The sequence below is a fragment of the Plecotus auritus genome, assembly GCF_963455305.1.
Source record: "Plecotus auritus genome assembly, chromosome: 5".
In the NCBI taxonomy this organism is placed as follows: domain Eukaryota; kingdom Metazoa; phylum Chordata; class Mammalia; order Chiroptera; family Vespertilionidae; genus Plecotus; species Plecotus auritus.
The window spans coordinates 182,493,143-182,510,573 of NC_137776.1; the positions used below are offsets into that span (position 1 = coordinate 182,493,143).

Genomic DNA, 17,431 nt, shown 5'->3' on the forward strand with positions numbered 1-17,431 from the left:
TCAGCTCACCCAGAGCGCTGGCCGGGGGAGGAGGGTGGCACGGGGGTCCCGGTCCGCTGTGTGTGTTGCGATGCCACTGCCTCTTTCCGCTGGAAGCGCCTCCTGACTCCAGTGGGAAGCGTGGCCTCTGGGGCCGTCGGCACCGGCTCAGTCCCCCACGTGACACGCGCCCCTGGTCCTCGCGCTGAGTCTCACGCCACCTGTCATGTGGTCCACGTGGCTCTGCCTGGGGGCGGGCGGTGGGCGCCTTGCGTGTGTCCTCTGCTCCCACGCTCACTCCTCTGTCCCACGGGCTCACCGACGAGACCCCCGGTCAGACGGGACAGCACGGAGGTCAGGACAGGGACCGCAGGGCACTAGCCCAGGTGTGGCCGAGGGTGCGGCCGAGGGTGCTTTCCTACTTGCCGTCGTTCTGTCTTGTCTGGGTGTTTAGTTGCCGGGAAAAGCAGCAGCCGTTTCAATCAGGCTAATTACCTGAAGACGGTCACAGCCTTCCCCTCTCGTCCTCAGAGAAGTTCCTGGGCGACCAGCGGTTCAGCTATGGGCAGCCCCTCACCCTGACCTTCCGGGTCCCTCCTGGGGGCTCCCCGCTTCCTGTGCAGCTGAGGCTGGAAGGGGCCGGCCTGGCCCTGACCCTGCCCTACTCCCGCCTGTCGGGGCCCCAGGACGCCGCGCAGCCCGGGGAGGTGCAGCTCGAGTTCCAGTGAGTGTCCCGCTCCGTCCTGAGAGGGGGTCGGGTGGTCGGGTGACCCTGAGGTCCAGGCATGCTGGGAGCCCCCCAGCCTGCCTCAGGTTCTGGTTTCACCCCCCGCTCCTCCCCCAGGCTGCAGGAGACCTCGGAGGACGCGGGCCCCCCGCTGCCCCCCTTCCACTTCCAGCGGCTGCTCGCCAACCTGACCGCCCTGCGTGTGCAGACCCGCCCCAGCCCGTCCGGTCAGTGACGACAAGGACCCCGCAGGGGCAGCTGGGCCCGGCTCCCGTGTGGAGGCCTCAGGCAGATGGTTATTGTCCCCATTTTATCACGAAGGAGTCTGAGGCCCAGAGCGGCCGGGACCTTGCCCAAAGCTATGTAACCAGTGGGCAGCCGTGGGTGCTGAGGGCAGGGGCAGGGGCCGGGCGGGTCGGGCCTGAGGATGGCAGCTCGGAGCGACAGGTGCATGGCCAGTGAGGCAGCCAAGAGCACTGGTGCCAGCCCGTGGTGGCAGGGTCACCACTGCGAGGAGCCCACTGTGTGACAGAACCCCCAGACTTGCTCCCGGGGGGCTGATGGGCTCCTTCGAGGCCAGCCCTCCCTCCTCTCTGAGTCCGGGGCTTGGGGGTGGAACCCAGCCTGTTCCAATTCCTTCTCTTTGCAGCTGTGGTTGGCTTGCCTTCACCCCCAGGACCCCCCAAAGCTCCCCTGCTCCCAGGTCACTCCCAGGCCCCCTCGCTGAGGCTCCTGGCAGGAAGTTCATTTTCACCCTTTCCAGCAGCTTCCAGCGCTTCCTCATTCACTCAGCCTCCAGCCACCGGATGCTTACAGGCACCCACTTAGCCAGCCCATGCTGGTGCTGGGGGCGAACTGGAGAGGCAGGTGGACATACTGGCCCTCCATCCACCCGCCCCCGAACCCCGCCCCCCCTTCCCACGGATGACGTTCTGGGGCCCATCTCTCCGGGCCCTTCTGTGTGCATGACTTACGTCTGCACCTTTTAAATGCAGAAATAGGATCGCCCCGTCCTGTGCCCGGCAGCTTGCTGTTTTCAGCTCTCGCCGTGTCTTGCGGGTTGATCTCTGTCATCACCCGCAGGAAAGCCTGCCCGTCTGTGGGCATGGGGACCGTTCCACGGCCTAGAGCAGCCGTGGGCAAACTACGGCCCGCGGGCCGGATCCGGCTGTTCTATCCGGTTCTCTTGCTCTCCCCTCCGCTCCTTTACTTTGAATTTATATTAGTTCACACAAACACTCCATCCATGCTTTTGTTCCGGCCCTCCGGTCCAGTTTAAGAACCCATTGTGGCCCTCGAGTCAAAAAGTTTGCCCACCCCTGGCCTAGATGCTCCACGAAGTTCAAGCAGCCCCGTTCGTAGACGAGGAGTGGTTCCGGTTTTCCGCCCCGCACACGGCAGGCCTGCAGGACCAGGACAGAGCTGCCCGTCGGGGCTTCGTGTCCTCGCCCAAGTGTGTCCTCAGGACGGACCCCTCGAAGCGGAAATGTGGGGCTGGAGGGGGCACGTTTTACATGTTGATGCGTGCGCCCCTTTTCCATCGGAAAGGCTGTGCCCCACGTTCCAATGACAAGTGTCCCGCACGCTCCGCCCTCCGTGGGTTCGCCAGCGTTCCCAGGCCCTGTGCTCCTATTCCGCCCGGAGATCCCGCTTGTTTCCGTAGGAAGGATGGTCTGATGGGTCTGACGGGAGCGCCTCTGCTGCCGGAGCAGCGCCTCCGGTGTACGTTCACGCGTGCACACGTGTGCGCGTTCCCCGCCGCCCGCTCCTCGCCACGTTGATTTTTACATGCCTGACGGCCTGCGGGCGGTGAGCGGCATCATCCTTGTCTAATGTGCCTCTTTCATGACCCCCGAGAGAGGACGTCCTCCCGGAACGTTTCCAGTTGTATCTACTCCTTGTCCTGAAGACAGCCTCGTTTTCCTTTGCTCTTTATTTGACTGTTTTTAAGAAATGATAAATGACGCATGGGCTGCCTCTACATACATGGGCCAGTAACCCCCAGCCTGTCACATGTGAATAGGAAGGTTTGGGGGAGAAACGTCTCTCTCTCTCTCTCTCACTCTCTCCCTCTCCCTCTCTCCCTCTCTCTCCGCTCCCAGGCCAAGTGCTCCTGAGTGAGGTCCGGCTCCTATCTGCCCAGCGGGGCCTCTCCCCCCCAGCCTCCTGGGTGGAGACTTGCTCCTGTCCCAAGGGATATGTGGGCCAGTTCTGTGAAGCCTGTGCCCCGGGATACAAGAGGGAGACACCCCTGGGGGGCCCCTATGCCAACTGCGTCCCCTGCACCTGCAATCAGCATGGCACCTGTGACCCTGACACCGGTGAGTGTCCCGGCGCCCCATCGGGGCTGCACCCAGAACAGGGTCGGCCGTGGGCTTGTGCCAATCAAGTGAGTCTTCGAGGTCCTCCACGCCCCGGGCGCCTTGTTAGCCACCACATCACTGAATCCTGCAAGATTCCCCAGGGATGCCAGGACCGTTCCCGTCACCTCTACCTGGTGAGGGGCCTAAAGCGCAGAGAGGCCACATGGCCAGTAGGTGGCAGAGCTGCTCCTCCCACAAGTTCACTACCTGCGGTTCCTCCCCATGGACCCGAGAGGAAACCCAGAAGGACCTCCCTGGAGGTCACTGGGCTGGAGGTACTGGACGGGGCTGGGCCCAGGCCTAGCACACAGGTCGTGGGGGGTCAGCGCCCTGCTGCTGTCCGGGAGCAGGCAGGGTGTCAGAAGGGAAGCCCCTGCTCAGCTTTCCGCAGGCCCCATCGGGAGCTGACAGAGGACAGGCACCTGGGGATCAGCAGACTGGCCAGGAGGACGCACACGCAGCATAGGCGGCCCCGCCCGGCTTGTCCCCGTGGCAGGCATCACCAGCCGAGCCCAGATGGGGGGCTCGTAATCCTACCCTGCAATGCTCCAGGCAGCCCCTACCGAGGAAGCAGAGCCCACTCGGGAGATGGGACCAATCTGTCATCCCTCAGATCCCCTGGCCATGCCACGCCTTCCTGCTCAGCAGGTCCTCATGTGTCCAGTGGGCGGGGCCATTGCTACGCACCCTGGACAGAAGGAGGAGTCATGAGCACACGTGTGGGTGGGTGCTGCACCAAGGCAGGGACCGGTGGAGAGCGGGGCAGGCGTGACAGTTCCCCTTAGACCCCCCCCCCTCCACTGCCACCCGGTTCCCTCTTTCCCCTGTGGCAGTCTTGCCAACCAGGCTCCTGACCCAGTCCCTGGCCGGGGCCTCTGTCCTCAGAGTCCCCCACTCTGAGCAGACTCCAGGCGCTGTGGGCTGGAGAAGGAGGTTGCAGAATCCCCCACCACCAGAAACCTGTGGGCAGGGGGCCACTGAGAACCCAGAGACCCCATACACGGAGCCTCATGTCACACCCAGAATTCTGGGTCTGTCACTGTCCCCTTGGGCCCTGCCGTTGGGAGGGCACAGAGGAAGGGAAAGGGAAAAGGGAGCGGAGGCGTTAGCGGCGCTGCCTGCTGCTTCGGGTAGAGGTGTGGGAATAGAATGCGAGACGGTAACTCGTGATAAGTCTGCGCGCCGGCGACTGTGCAGAGCACTCTGGCTGCATTAAACCCTGGTGGGAACCTTGGAGGTCAGAGCCCCGTTGAGGTTGTTGCACCCATTTTGCAGGTGAGGACACTGAGGTGCAGGGTGTTAGGCTGTTTGCCCAGGTTCACACAGTGGGCGTGAACCCGAGGTGGACTCTCCATCCCCGGGCCCTGCTGCCTCCCCCTTGGAAGGCTCCCCTCCCGCCTGGGTTCTGCTGGCACGTGCTCTGTGACCCCCGCCACCAGGAGCCCGCTCGCTGTCTCCGGAGCTTTCTTGGCTCAGAGAGTGCTAAACGTGCTTCTCTTGTCCCTCAGGGATCTGCCAGTGCGGCCACCACACCGAGGGCCCGTCCTGTGAGCGCTGCTTGCCAGGTTTCTATGGCAACGCCTTCGCGGGCCGAGCCGACGACTGTCAGCCTTGCCCGTGCCCTGGACAGTCGTCCTGCACGACCATCCCGGAGAGCAGGGAGGTGGTGTGTACCCACTGTCCCCCGGGCCAGAGAGGTGAGTGGCTCGTGTCCTGGGTCCTGCCCCTGTGAGTGGGGTCCTGGGTGTGGAGTGGGGCAGATGAGGGAGGGCCGGCTTAGGGGTGGCAGGCTTGACCTCTGGGGCCACGGGGTCCCATGGCACCTTAGTCAGGGCCCGGCTGCTGTGGGTTCCCAGCAGAACTTGGGCCATTGAGCATATCCGGGTGAGACTGTGAACATCCCCAGGTCTGGTGCCCAGGCCCCACAGAGCCTGGCTTAGCGAGGGATGCAGCTCAGGAGTCTGTATTCCTGAGTTCCCTGGCAGATGCGTCAAGGCAGAAAACCTCGGATTATACTTGCAGCTTTTAGCCCTGGTTGGGAGCTCAGTGGTTAGAGCACCTGCCTGAGAACCATAAGGTCTCAGGTTTGATTCCCGGTCAAAGGCATGTAGCTGGGTTGTGGGTTCAATCCCTGGCCCTGGTCAGGGCTTGTGCGGGAAGCAACCAATCGATGTGTCTCTCTCACATCCAAGTCTCTCTCTCTCTCTCTCTCTCCCTCCCTCCCTTCCTCCTTTCCAATCTCTCTGAAAAAAATCAATGGGGAAAAAATATGCTCGGATGAGGATTAACAAAAGGAAAAGAACGCTCAGCTTTTAGAAAATGCCAGCCTCCCCCATCCTCATCCCCACGCGGACGCAGCCCGCCCTGCACATCTGCGTTTTTAGACAGCTTTGCTGAGGTAGCACTCGCGTGCCCTGCAATTCACCCGCTTCAGTGCACAATGCAAGACCTTTTTGGTTTATTCTGTTATTAATTTTTTCAAATTATGGCAGAATGTGTAGCGTAAAATTTGCCATGTTAAGCATTTTTTTAAAAATATGTTTTTATTAGTTTTATTTTAGAGAGAGAGGAAAGGAGAGGGAGAGCGAGTTAGAAACATCCATGATGAGAGAGAATGATGGATCAGCTGCCTCCTGCACGCCCCCTACTGGGGACCAAGCCCGCAACCCGGGCACGTGCCTTGACATGGATTCGAACCGTGACCTCCTGGTTCATAGATCGATGCTCAACCACTGAGCCACACCAGCTGGGCTTAAGCATTTTTCAGTGGTCAGTTCAGTGGCATTAACTACTCTCGTATTGCTGTCCAACCACCACCACCTTCCTTCTCCAGAACTTCTTTTACTTCTTCTTTTTGTGTTTTCATCCTGACCCCTCCCCGCCCCCCCCCCCCCCCCCCGGCCGGCAGCCCTTCCGGGACCTCACGGCGGCCTCCTGCCCTGGGAGCTGTTCCCCTCCCAGGTCCAAGCGAATGGCTGGTTACCTGGGGGGCCTCGGCCTTCATCACTGCTCCTGTCTCCTCCTGCCCGTCTTATTTCACGTCTATTTCAGAGTCCCGGGGCCAGGCACCAGCGTCTCCCCTGAGCTCCCCTCAGACCCTTCTCTTCCCATTTTTTGTCGTTTCTTTCTTAGTATTCCTCCTCTCCGTTTTCAAGGTGGCCTGCCTTAGTAATGTTAACTTGACTCCACCTGAACAATGAGCACTGAGGACACGGGGCACTCTCTTTCACCGTGACACTGGCTGTTAATTAAATCATAAAACGAGTGATAGGCATTGTAACCATTGAAACCGCCCGTAAACGCATAAAGAGGAACGTAACACACAGGCGGCAGGAAGAGCGCGTGCCTGTCGTCCCGCCACCCCCGGGGACTGAGGGACCGTGAGGTCTGTGGGTCCCCAGCCGTCCGTCTCCTGCAGACATATACAAGAGGGGGACGTGGATGTTCTTTTATGTCCCATCTGTGTCCAGAGTGGACCTCCCAGGTCACAACCCTCCAAACGCCTCCTAGGCACCACCTTTTCTGAGACTCCCAGGGACCCCGAGGGCTGGGAGATGGGGCAGCAACCCCAGTTCAAACCCAGGAGGCAGGGCAGGAGTCGGAAATGAACAGTCCAGAGGAAGTTCAGGGCCCTGGGAAGCAGGGGAGGTAAAGGGAGCAGGAACCGCAATGAGGAAGCAGCCGCAGCTCAGGTGGGACATGCGTGAGAGGAGGACGAGGAAGAGGGTGGCAGCAGCACAGCAGATGGTGACAAGGAAGATGATGCCGAGAGTGACAGGGAAGACAGTGATGAAGATGACGATGATGAAGAAGACAGTGATGAAGATGAAGATGAAGATGATGAAGAAGACAGTGATGAAGATGAAGATGAAGATGAAGAAGACAGTGATGAAGATGAAGATGAAGAAGACAGTGATGAAGATGACGATGATGAAGAAGACAGTGATGAAGATGACGATGATGAAGAAGACAACGATGAAGATGATGAAGAAGACAGTGATGAAGATGATGAAGACAGTGATGAAGATGACGATGATGCGGACGATGGGTGATGATGACAACGGTGATGATGGAGATGAAATGGTGACAGTGAAGTGCCTGATGGTCAAGATGGTGACGAAGATGATGATGATGTGATGAAGGGGCCACGATGGTGATGAAGAAGATGATGGTGATGAAGGGGACAAGATGGTAATGAAGAAGATGATGATGATGATGAAGGAGACAAGATGGTGATGAAGATGCTGCTGCTAAGGAAGGGACGGTGGTGCTGGTCAAGATGAAGTTCCTGGGTGATGATGAAGATATTGATCAAGATGATGATGGTGGTGGTGGCGAAGATGACGACCAAGGTGCTGATGAGGACGGTGATGACGACCTGGGTGATGGGGAACAGGAGAGGTCAGCCACTGCTGTTGACCGTTTACCCTGCCAGGCCCTGTGCTAGGAGCTTTGCACAAGTGATCTCCCCAAACCTCTCGATAGTCCTGCCCCACTTTGCAGATGGGGACCCCGAGTTCAGAGACGCACAGTGACTTGCCCAAGACCGCACAGCCAGCTGACGGCTGAGCGAGGCCCCGCCCCAGGTCAGCTGACCCCGGAGCCCATGCTCTGCCCACGAAGAGACTAGGGCGCTTGCTTAGGTTCCCGCCAACCCGTACCCCTGTGCACCCGGCAGGCTGGCCTTCCTCGTGCCTGCTCCACCACACAGGCCTTTTCTTCCCCCAGGACGGCGCTGCGAGACCTGCGACGATGGCTTCTTTGGGGACCCGCTGGGGCTCTCTGGGGACCCCCAGCCCTGTCGGCGGTGCCAGTGCAGCGGGAACGTGGACCCCAACGCCGTGGGCAACTGCGACCCCCTGTCAGGCCACTGCCTGCGTTGCCTGTTCAATACGACAGGTGCTCGCTGCGAGCGCTGTCAGGAAGGCTTCTACGGGAGCGCGCTGGCCCCGCGGCCCGCGGACAAGTGCGTGTGTGAGTTCCCACCGCCTGGCCAGCCGCCGCTCCCGAGGCTGTGCAGCTTCGGCCGGTTCCTCGCCTTCTCTGTTTCTTGTCCAGAAAGTGACAGGGTTTGCTCTTCTCCACGCTCTCCCTTGGGATCTGATCGGCTCTGCCCTGCGATTCTCCTCCTGCCTTGGTCGTTAGCGCTCAGCTCTCTCTCCACAGGGAGCGCAGGGGACTGTCCCGATGGCCTCGGCACCTGTCACCTGTGCCTCCTGGCCGAGACGTGCTTCCTTCCCTCCCTACGTCCTGGTTAGCACGCAGCCCGGTGCCCCCCGCTCAGAGGGCCGAGGTGCTCAGCACCCAGGGAAGGCTCCAGAGCGCTGCAGGGCGTTGCTCAGCGTTTGCTGCAAACTTGCTCCTGGTCCCTTTCCCCATGTGGCACTTGTCAGCTCTCTACTGGCCTCTTGTTTTATGGGGCCCAGGAGAGCTGGGTTGAGAGTCCCAAACAGTGCATCCAGGGGTGTGTCTGCCTGTGACCCACGACTGAGCCTCTGGCCTTCTCTCTAGCCTGCGGGGCCAGGGCAGGCTCACAGGGCCTTCTCCAAGGGTACATAGCAAATGGGCCGAGATGGGAGCCTGGCCCTCGAGCCTCCTGTCAGAGCGCCGTGGGAGTCTGGGCTGGCTGAGCCATCTCCACGGGCTGCCCATCTTCCCTGCACCTCCTGGACCCCGGAGCCTGGGCAGATGATCTACATGGTTTCCCGACTCCCTCTCCTGCTCCCACCCCCAGCCTGCAGCTGCGACCCCGGGGGCTCAGTCAGCGCGCGGAGACCCTGCCACCCGGTGAGCGGCCAGTGCGCCTGCCTGCCTCACGTAACCGGACGGGACTGCAGCCGCTGCAGCCCAGGCTTCTACGACCTCCAGCCCGGGCGGGGCTGCCGGAGGTGGGTGGGGTGAGGCTGTGGGTGCACTGCCCCTAGGGTCCCCCCCGCAGTGGAAGGAAGCACCAGGGGGCCTCCAGAGAGGGGCCTGGCTTGGAATGTGCGTCCCAGGCCCATTGCCAGGCACACAGTGTCCTACCCTGAAGGGGGACAAAGGGACAGTCCCTTGGGGGGTCAGACTCACGGCCCTGCCAGCCCAGGAGGCAGGCCAAGAGCAGCCCCAAGGGATGTCCAGGTGGGCAGGGGGCCGGCTTGGTGTCGGATTCCCTTCTCAGTGACTGCGTCACTCGGTGACTTTTTGGCCACAGCAGCACCTTGGGCAGTGCCTTGGGGGTGCAGTGAGCCCCAGGGAAATGCCGGTGCAGCAAACAGATTTCTGCTTCGCGTGACTTCTCGGAGCCTTTGCGCTGCTGAGTGCATCCTGACTTTCCGTAGGGGCATAGTCTCCGAGAGGCCTGTGTCCCCACAGCCACCGTGTATGTGTGGGGACTGCTTCCCAGGGCACAGCTCAGGGGAAGCTGTGGGACAGGGGCCGACATGGAGATGGGACCTCGTGGGCAGAGGGCGAGGTCTGAAGGCCCCTCCCCAGCGGCAGCCCAGAGCTCACTCCCACCCGGTCCTTCCCTGTCACAGCTGTATGTGCCACCCGCTGGGCTCCCAGGAGTACCAGTGCCACCCCGAGACTGGGCAGTGCCCCTGCCGCCCGGGCGTCGAGGGCCAGGCCTGCGACAGGTGCCAGCTGGGCTTCTTCGGCTTCTCCATCAAGGGCTGCCGGGGTAAGGAAGCCGGGTCCTTCCTGGCTGCCTGGAGGGTGTGGCCTGGGCTTTCTGGGCAAAGGGGCCCGGGGAAGGCGGCTGTGCAGCGGGAGAGAGAGGTCAGACCCAGGCGGGTCTCCGAGCAGATGCGCAGACGCGCCGTGCGCGAGCAGAGGTGCCGAGGGGCCGGGACTGGAGTCCCAGATGCCGCTGCTCATTCCTGTGGACCGGCCGTGTGTCACCGCTCTGGGCCTCGGCTTCCACGCTTGTGCACTTAGAGTGCGTGGCAGTTCCTCAGGTGTGGGAACTCAGAAACAAGCCAGCATCTCGGTCATCACCTCTGACCTCTGACCCGGTCTCCGGGGAAGGACCCAGGAGTGTACTTGAGCTGCCCAGGGCGGTCTGGAGCAGCCAGGTGTAAGGCTGCAGGGGCTGGGGCTCCGGTGTGGATGGCTCTCAGGGCACTCAGCGCCATCTGCCTGGCCTCTCTCCCCTCCCCGCGCCCCCCGCCCCCTCCACGCAGCCTGCAGGTGCTCCCCGCTGGGCTCTGCCTCGCCCCAATGCCACGAGAACAGCACGTGCGTGTGCAGGCCCGGCTTCGTGGGCTACAAGTGTGACCGCTGCCAGGACAACTTCTTCCTCACGACAGACAGGGCGCGATGCCAGGAGTGCCCGTCCTGCTACACCCTGGTGAAGGCGGAGGTGAGCCCACCCCACCCAGGCCCGCCCGCCTCCTGTTCGTCCCAGCCAGCACCAGCTCCGGGCTGGGCACTGGGAATTGCCCGCTCATCCACAGTTCTCAGGGTCTCCAGTGCCACCAGCTGCCTCCTCCCCGTGCCCACCCAGCCCCCTGGCGCATGCCAACCTGGGCCAGCCCCCGCCTCTGCCCTTCCCCTGCTCCTCAGTGCACAGCAGCTCTTGACCCATTTTCTTGCCACCCACCCAGGTCTCACACTTTCTCAAGTTCAACGGGAATGAGGCCACAGACGGCCCTTGGTGGGACGGGTCAGGAGGGTGACGCCCATGCTGGGCACAAGGAGAATTTCCAGCAGGGAGGCGGTGTGGTGCGGGGGTCGGGAGCATGAGCTCGGGGCCCCTCCCAGCCCTGTCTGTTGTCACATGGCCAGGCAGCTGGCAGTCCTGCTTCAGTGTCTCTCTCCTCCAAAACGGAGCGAGTTCAGGCCTGCGACCCCTCACCTGAAACCAGGGAGGCCAGCTTTAGGAAGATGGTACCGTAGGCAGAAAAGGTGACCTAAGCCGAGTATTAGGTACCACCCCCGGCACCTGGGCCAGCCCCTCACCAAACCCAGTGGCGCACCCGCAGGAAAACAGCCAAATGTGCATGCACACCGAGGGGGCAGTAACGCCCACAGGCACCTCCTTCAGCACCGTTTTGCTTCCAAATGAATTCACGGTTATTTAACCCGATTTTGCCATCAAATCAGAAATGCGAGGCCTTATGGTTTTTCAGAGCCGTTTGGACTGTGGAATTGAGGAGGGGCTGGGGCCCTGCCACCCCTGCCCCTTAGGGTGGTTACAGGGTGAACGTGAGCCGGTGTGGGGCCACCAGTCGCCCCAGCTGGCTCCCAGCAAGTGCTCTGTGAATGCATACGGTCCGGGTGATTAAAAGAGCGGTGCCGGGAGACGCTGCTTAGCATCCTCGCGCAGCCAGCAACTTCCCAGGCGCCCCTGCTCTGTGCCAAGTCCTGGGCATACAGCAGGCCAGGCAGGAAGTCTCCTGGGCTCCCCTTGCCAGCCCCCCTCCTTCAGCAGGACAGAGGTGTGGCGGGCTGAATGCCTGCAGGTGCTATGGGTGTGGGGAGGGAAGGGGCGGCTCCGAGCATGGGGTGGGTAGGGCTGGTTCTCAGAGGTCTAGTGCAGGGGTCCTCAAACTACGGCCCGCGGGCCACATGCGGCCCTCCGAGGACATTTATCCGGCCCGCCAGGTGCCGCTGCCTGTCCTGCTTAGCAGCCGACTCGTCCCGGGCCCGCAGTGGGCATAGGAATTTGTTCATCATTTTTTTTTTAAACTATAGTTCGGCCCTCCAACGGTCTGAGGGACAGTGAACTGGCCCCCTGTTTAAAAAGTTTGAGGACTCCTGGCTCTAGTGTGTGCTTAGCTGTGAGGCCCAGGGACCCTCAGGGAGGGCATCCCGGGCACAAGTCAGGGACGGGGCGGGGAGCGGTGTCCAGACAGTGTCTCCTTCCTGTCCCCTCCAGGCTGCCAAGCTGAAGGCCAGGCTGACCCTGATGGAGGGGTGGCTGCAGGGGTCTGATTGTGGAAGGCCCTGGGAACCAATGGACTTTCTGCAGGGAGAGGCCCCTCGGGGGGACAGCTACCAGGGCCACCACCTACTGCAAGGTATAATGGGAGGCCGGGAGGCAAGGGGTTCGCTGGCTGGTCAGATGCCCCCTTTACTGAGGTCTCAGGTGCTCTGAGGGCTCCCAGCTCAGCCCCAGGAGAACCCACTTGCCTGGGAGAGCCTGCCTGGCATCCCTGCCGCTGGGGGCTCCTCCCACGACCCAGTCCTGCCTCCCCAGGGACCTCTCCTGCAAGGCCCCTTGCCCCGTTGTAACTTCATTAATACCAGCCTCTTTGCTGTAGCATCGGTCCAGCCCTCGTGCCCCACCCAGACTGTCGCTCAGGGAGACTGTTAAGTCTGGGTTCATTCTCTAAGGCTCTCACTCCACCCAGTAAGCACAAGGCGCTGTCCCAGGTGCTGAACAGGTATCTCCCGGGCATAGAAAACAAGTGAGTAGATAATGAAAAAAAAGGCTGTTACGAACGCCCGGTGGAGTTTGGCCTGACACACTGAAATTGCGGGAGCCTTGAAGGCAAATGGGTTATTTCTCATGTGGATAAATACCCATACTCCCTTGGCAGGCAGACCTAGGTGAGCTGAGCACGGTTAGTAAAGCTAACGATCAGAACAGGGAGCTGCGTGCGGCAACGCCCATTCTGAGCGCCGCTGCCACGTGCCCTGCTGACCCGAGGCGCTTTTACTGCTGCCCCAGGTTGGGGAATTTCTCGTGGCTCTAGAAGGTCTGGGTCCTGCCAGTTCCCTGTCTGCGGCTGACTTCCTGTGTGTGGGACCTTGGGTGCCTGGGCCTCAGCCTTTGCATCTGTAAAATGGGGAGGCTCTTCCTTGGGAGCTGACTGGTGGTGCTCAGGCCTGGTGCTAGCAATAAGCTGTGCCCAGGAAGAATAGAGGGCACAGATGGGGTCCCCCGAGGGTGGGGGCTTCAGTGTGAAATCTTGATCGCTCTGTGACCCCCTGGATTGCGGGCTTTCTGCAGGGTTCCGGGACGCCTTCCTGGCGCAGGTGACAGGCCTCGAGGGTGCTGTGAAGGCTGCCCGGGAGCAGCTGCAGGCGCTGAGCAGGAGTGCCCGCTGTGCCCAGGCCGGAGCCGACAAGACCTGCATCCAGCTGGCGGACCTGGAAGTGGCACTGGAGTCCTCGGAGGAGGAGATCCTGCAGGCAGCCACCGTCCTCGCATCTCTGGTACCCCAGGGAGCGCCCTCCCCACACTGAGCCTGGGCTCAGTGCCTGGTGACCCCGGGCAGGCCTCCTTTCCCTTTGGGGAGGCTCGGTTCCCCCTTCGGCCAAATGGGAGGCACGGAGAGCCTCTTCCACTGTCCCAGTGAGATAACGTGCCGGCAGCGAGGCACAGCCAGGCAGACAGAGAGCGCCCGCAGGTGGTCGGTGTCATGACGCACGTCCACGTTCGAGGGCTCTGCTCCCGGATGCTGGCTTCGAGCAGCTTTTCTGAAGGAACTGGTGCTGCCGGGTAACTCAGCCAGGCGTGGCCCTTGCCCTGCAGGGATGGGCCATCAGTTCTCTGTTCCTCTTTTCTCTACAGGCGGTTCCTCAGCGAGTCCCCGGCCAGCCCACCAACTGGAGCCACCTGGCCACAGAGGCCCGTGTCCTCGCCAGGAGGTGAGCCCCCGGCGCTGGGGACTTGGTGAGGTCCTGCCCACACTTTATGAAGGGAGCCCAGACCCCCTTCTTCTAAGGGTGCCAGGGCCAGGGCCAGCCCCACAGGTGTCCCCACTAGGAGGTGGAGTCAGACAAGGACCAGAGCTGCCTGGTGGGGGGAAAGTCACCCCCATGGGAAGGATCGGTGTGAGCCCCTCCGAGATGCCAGGGATGGGGTGAACGGTACCTTGGACGACCGAAGGCACCCGAGCATCCACTGTCTTTTTTAAAATAACAGCTTTATTCCGATACAGTTCGCACACCCTAACGTTCACCCGCGTAAAGTGCACCATCCAGTGGTTTTGAGTGTATTCACAGAGTTGTGCAACCATCCCCACAATCATTTAAAACGTCTCATCACCCCAAAACACACCTGTGCCCTCGCGATCACTCCCCATTTCTCGTCAACCTCCCCAGCCCCTGGCAACCACCAACCTACTTTCTGTCTCTATAGATTTCCCTATTCTACACATTTCCCCTAAGGGGGGAATCACACCATCTATGGCCTTTGGCTTATGGTTTCTTCCAGTTAGCAGAATGCTTTCAAGGATCGCCCAGGTGTAGCACGCCCAGTACTTCATTCCTTTTCACAACCCAGTAATGCTATCGTATGGCTATGACACATCTCGTTTACCAGTCGTCCATCGACGGACATTGGGGCTGTGTCATCCATTGCCTTTGAGAAGCAGCTTCAGGTCCTAAAAACCCAGAATCTGCCGCAGTCTTCCCCTTTGGCGGTACTCTAGGGACCTTAGACCCATTCCACAGGTGAGGAAACAGATTCAGAGACGTTAAGTGACTTGCTTAAGGACACACAGCTTGCAAGCGAGAGAGTCGGGATTCAAACCCAGGCTCTCTTGACCACGCTCTTCTATGCTGCCTTCATTAGGGTGACCATATAACTTACTGTCCAAGGTGAGATTTTATGGGTGATACAGGTGCTATTCCTCATTCTTCCAGGACCACCGGTATAAACGCTATGTAACGGGGACAGGGGTGTGCCTCCCCTTCCTGTCAGTCTTTGTCACGTGTCAGGCAGAGAGGGCACTGTACTCTGGGACGGCAGGAGGCCCAGGCCGTGGGGGCTGTGGGTTGGGGCCCAGGCCCGCTTCCTTGTGAGTCCTGGGCCATGGTTGCTGGGTATTTTCATGCAGCCACAAGGACACGGCTGCCAAGATCACGGCCACGGCTCAGAGGGCTCTGCGTGCCTCCAACGCCAGTTACACGCTTCTCTGGAGGCTGGCGGAGGGCAGCGTGGCTGTGGAGGCCCAGCGGGAGCTGGAGGACAGGTGAGCCCTCCCAGGAGTTGAGGGGGGTGGGGGGGGGCTTGGTTTGCCTCCTGGAATCGACGGGGCCTGGCCAGAGGCTGTTGGCTTCCTTTCCCTGACAGGCTATGGGGTGGGTCAGGAGATGTGGGGTCTTGGGCCCGATGGCTGGTGTCACAGGGACCCAGGCATGCGTGGGGGTGCAGCTCAGCCTCTGGAGAGAAGGACAACAACCTGAATGAGGAGGACCCCCTCTCGCCTGCAGTAACCCCAGCCCCACCCCGTATCCCCGAGACAGCTCCTTCTCCGCCACCAGCTTCCGTCTTGGCCTCTACTTCCCTGCTGGGGTGGCCTCTTTATATCTCTCTTGGTCAGAGGGTCCATGGAGACCCACCAAGATCTGCCCGAGCCCCAAGGGGACTTCCTAGATGGGAGAATCTGATTGGTCCAGCTCAGATCAGGTAGCCGGCGCTGAGCCAATCAGCATGGCTGGGGTGACCCACTCCTGTGGGGGCTCTGGCTCTCTGAGAAGGGGTGAGGGATGGGAGGGAGCCAGATGGGGGTATCCACCCTAGCAGTGCCCATGGTGGGGGGAGCGGGGTGGGGTGGACAGCTGGACAGGACAGGAGAGCTGTTCTAATTGGTTGATGATAGCAGCTCAGGGCTAAAAGGCCACAGAGCTGTCATGCAGCCCAGGGGTCTCCATGTCCAAGGTCACCCAAGGACACAGCTGAGCCAAGACCCAGCCTGGGCCGCTGCCCCTTTCCCAGCACCAGGCGTTTTCCTCTGCACGATCCATCCAGAGGAGCCAAACATTTGCAAAACGTATGATTCTCAAGTGGACACCCGAGTGTGAGCCCTTCAGAAAAGCGTGGTTGAATGGAGTGAATGAAGAAACAAGAATGTGGTCCTTCTACTGCCGTTTCCATTCATTCGAAATCGGCAGAGTGGCGGCCAGTTTCTGAGGCCAGCTGCTGGTACCCATCCACAGAGGGAGGGGCAGCGAGGAGAGGCCTCCGAACATCCGGGGCTGGGGAGGGGCACGGGACAGTGACGGGGAGGGGAGGTCCTGCGCCCTGTTCCTCAGGCCGTCTGGACTCTGTCTCCTCTCAGGTACCAGGAGGTCCAGGTGGCCCGGAAGGCTCTGGGCACAGCTGTGGCAGAGGCGCTGCCCGAAGCGGAGAGGGTGCTGGCCGCCGTGCAGCAAGTTGGCGCCGACGCAACCCCGCACCTGACCTCGCTGGCCGCCCCTGCAGCTCTGGTCAGCTCGGCCGTGCTCCGAGTTCTGCACGGGGTGGGACGGGGGAGAGCGTGGCCGCTGGGAGGCCGGCGGGGCCCAGGGAGAGGCAGATGCCGAGGCTTATGTTTAACCGTCGATAAAAAACAAGACAGTCCTCCTGCAGGCTTGGCAGAGCGCCCACCTGGCAGCTGCTGATTACAATAATAATATCAAGGCGGGCTCTGCCCCATCACAGCGCCTTAGCCACGGCACCAGGCCGACTTGGGATCGCTCCCAGCTCCGCCGCTCCCGCCGTGACCTTGGCCTGGCCCGTCTCTCCCTGGGCCTCAGTTACTTGTCTGTCAGGGGGAGCTTACCCGTGGGGTCGTCCGAGGGCTGCATGTCCACGGGGAGTTGGGGGGATTGGTCAGTAATGCACAGGTGACCCTCAGTGGGTGTCGGCCTCGTCCCCTCTGTGCCTGCCACCCCACACGTCTCACCACTGGATAAATTAGCTCCATTGCATCTTCTCAGGAACCCGGCTGACCCTGAACTCAGGGACTGAACTTTGAAAAAAAAGCTAAGCTTATAGACATGCATTTGGGGCGAACCATGGGCAAGACGGACCGGCCCGGCTGCTTACGGGGTCTTTGCTTCTCCCCGTGTGTGAAGGGTGATGCCAGTAGTGATGCGTGTGGAGAGAGACGCAGCTAGCGACGCGTCTGGCCCTGCGCGCTGGTTCCCCGGTGCTGCTGAGGCTGTTAGATATCGAGATGCTCCTCTAGACCCAGAAAGTCCCAATTGGCTAGTGCACCAGCCCCAGGTCTCAGCTGAGTGGCTGCGGACCTGGGGAAGGAGCTGCAGGTCAGGGAGGTTAGCTGGTTTGCCTGAGGCGGCGAATCCGGCCTCCAGAGTCAGGGCTGACCCTCCCCTCGCCCCCCTGCTTCCCTGTGCCCACATGCCCCTGCTCCCACCCTCCCTGCCCCTGGTGCCCCTCACCCAGGAGAGGACCTGCCCCGAGGCCCTTCCTGCCAGGTCCTGCCTGAGCCTCCATCTCCCTGCAGCCTCAGAATTCCCGGACCCGGGACCTGAGCCGGAAGGTGCAGGCCCTGGAGAAGACGGTCACATCCAGGGAGCGCGTGATCACTGAGGCTGCCCGGGCCCTCCGGGCGACCGCCCGCACCGCGCTGCACAAGGCGGAGCCCCTCACGCAGGTGGGCGTGACCTTTGGGGCAGGCACCTGGGGGAGGTCGGGGCAGCC

The 17,431-nt window shown here is 61.4% G+C and overlaps 1 protein-coding gene across 2 annotated transcripts in view; it reads left to right on the plus strand.

Annotated features, from left to right (window-relative positions):
- Window positions 1-17,431, plus strand: part of LAMC3 (laminin subunit gamma 3) — a 59,006-nt gene that overhangs the window by 33,930 nt on the left and 7,645 nt on the right. The window contains exons 10-23 of one of the 2 annotated variants that reach the window (XM_080667830.1): window positions 511-703; window positions 824-933; window positions 2,809-3,027; window positions 4,578-4,766; window positions 7,798-8,043; window positions 8,804-8,957; window positions 9,588-9,730; window positions 10,233-10,411; window positions 11,930-12,071; window positions 13,007-13,212; window positions 13,571-13,647; window positions 14,841-14,975; window positions 16,065-16,212; window positions 17,235-17,384. In XM_080667830.1, the coding sequence (XP_080523956.1) occupies window positions 511-703; window positions 824-933; window positions 2,809-3,027; window positions 4,578-4,766; window positions 7,798-8,043; window positions 8,804-8,957; window positions 9,588-9,730; window positions 10,233-10,411; window positions 11,930-12,071; window positions 13,007-13,212; window positions 13,571-13,647; window positions 14,841-14,975; window positions 16,065-16,212; window positions 17,235-17,384 (2,291 nt within the window). The remainder of the gene's footprint in view (window positions 1-510; window positions 704-823; window positions 934-2,808; window positions 3,028-4,577; window positions 4,767-7,797; window positions 8,044-8,803; window positions 8,958-9,587; window positions 9,731-10,232; window positions 10,412-11,929; window positions 12,072-13,006; window positions 13,213-13,570; window positions 13,648-14,840; window positions 14,976-16,064; window positions 16,213-17,234; window positions 17,385-17,431) is intronic. The other variant, XM_080667831.1, reaches the window with a different exon arrangement.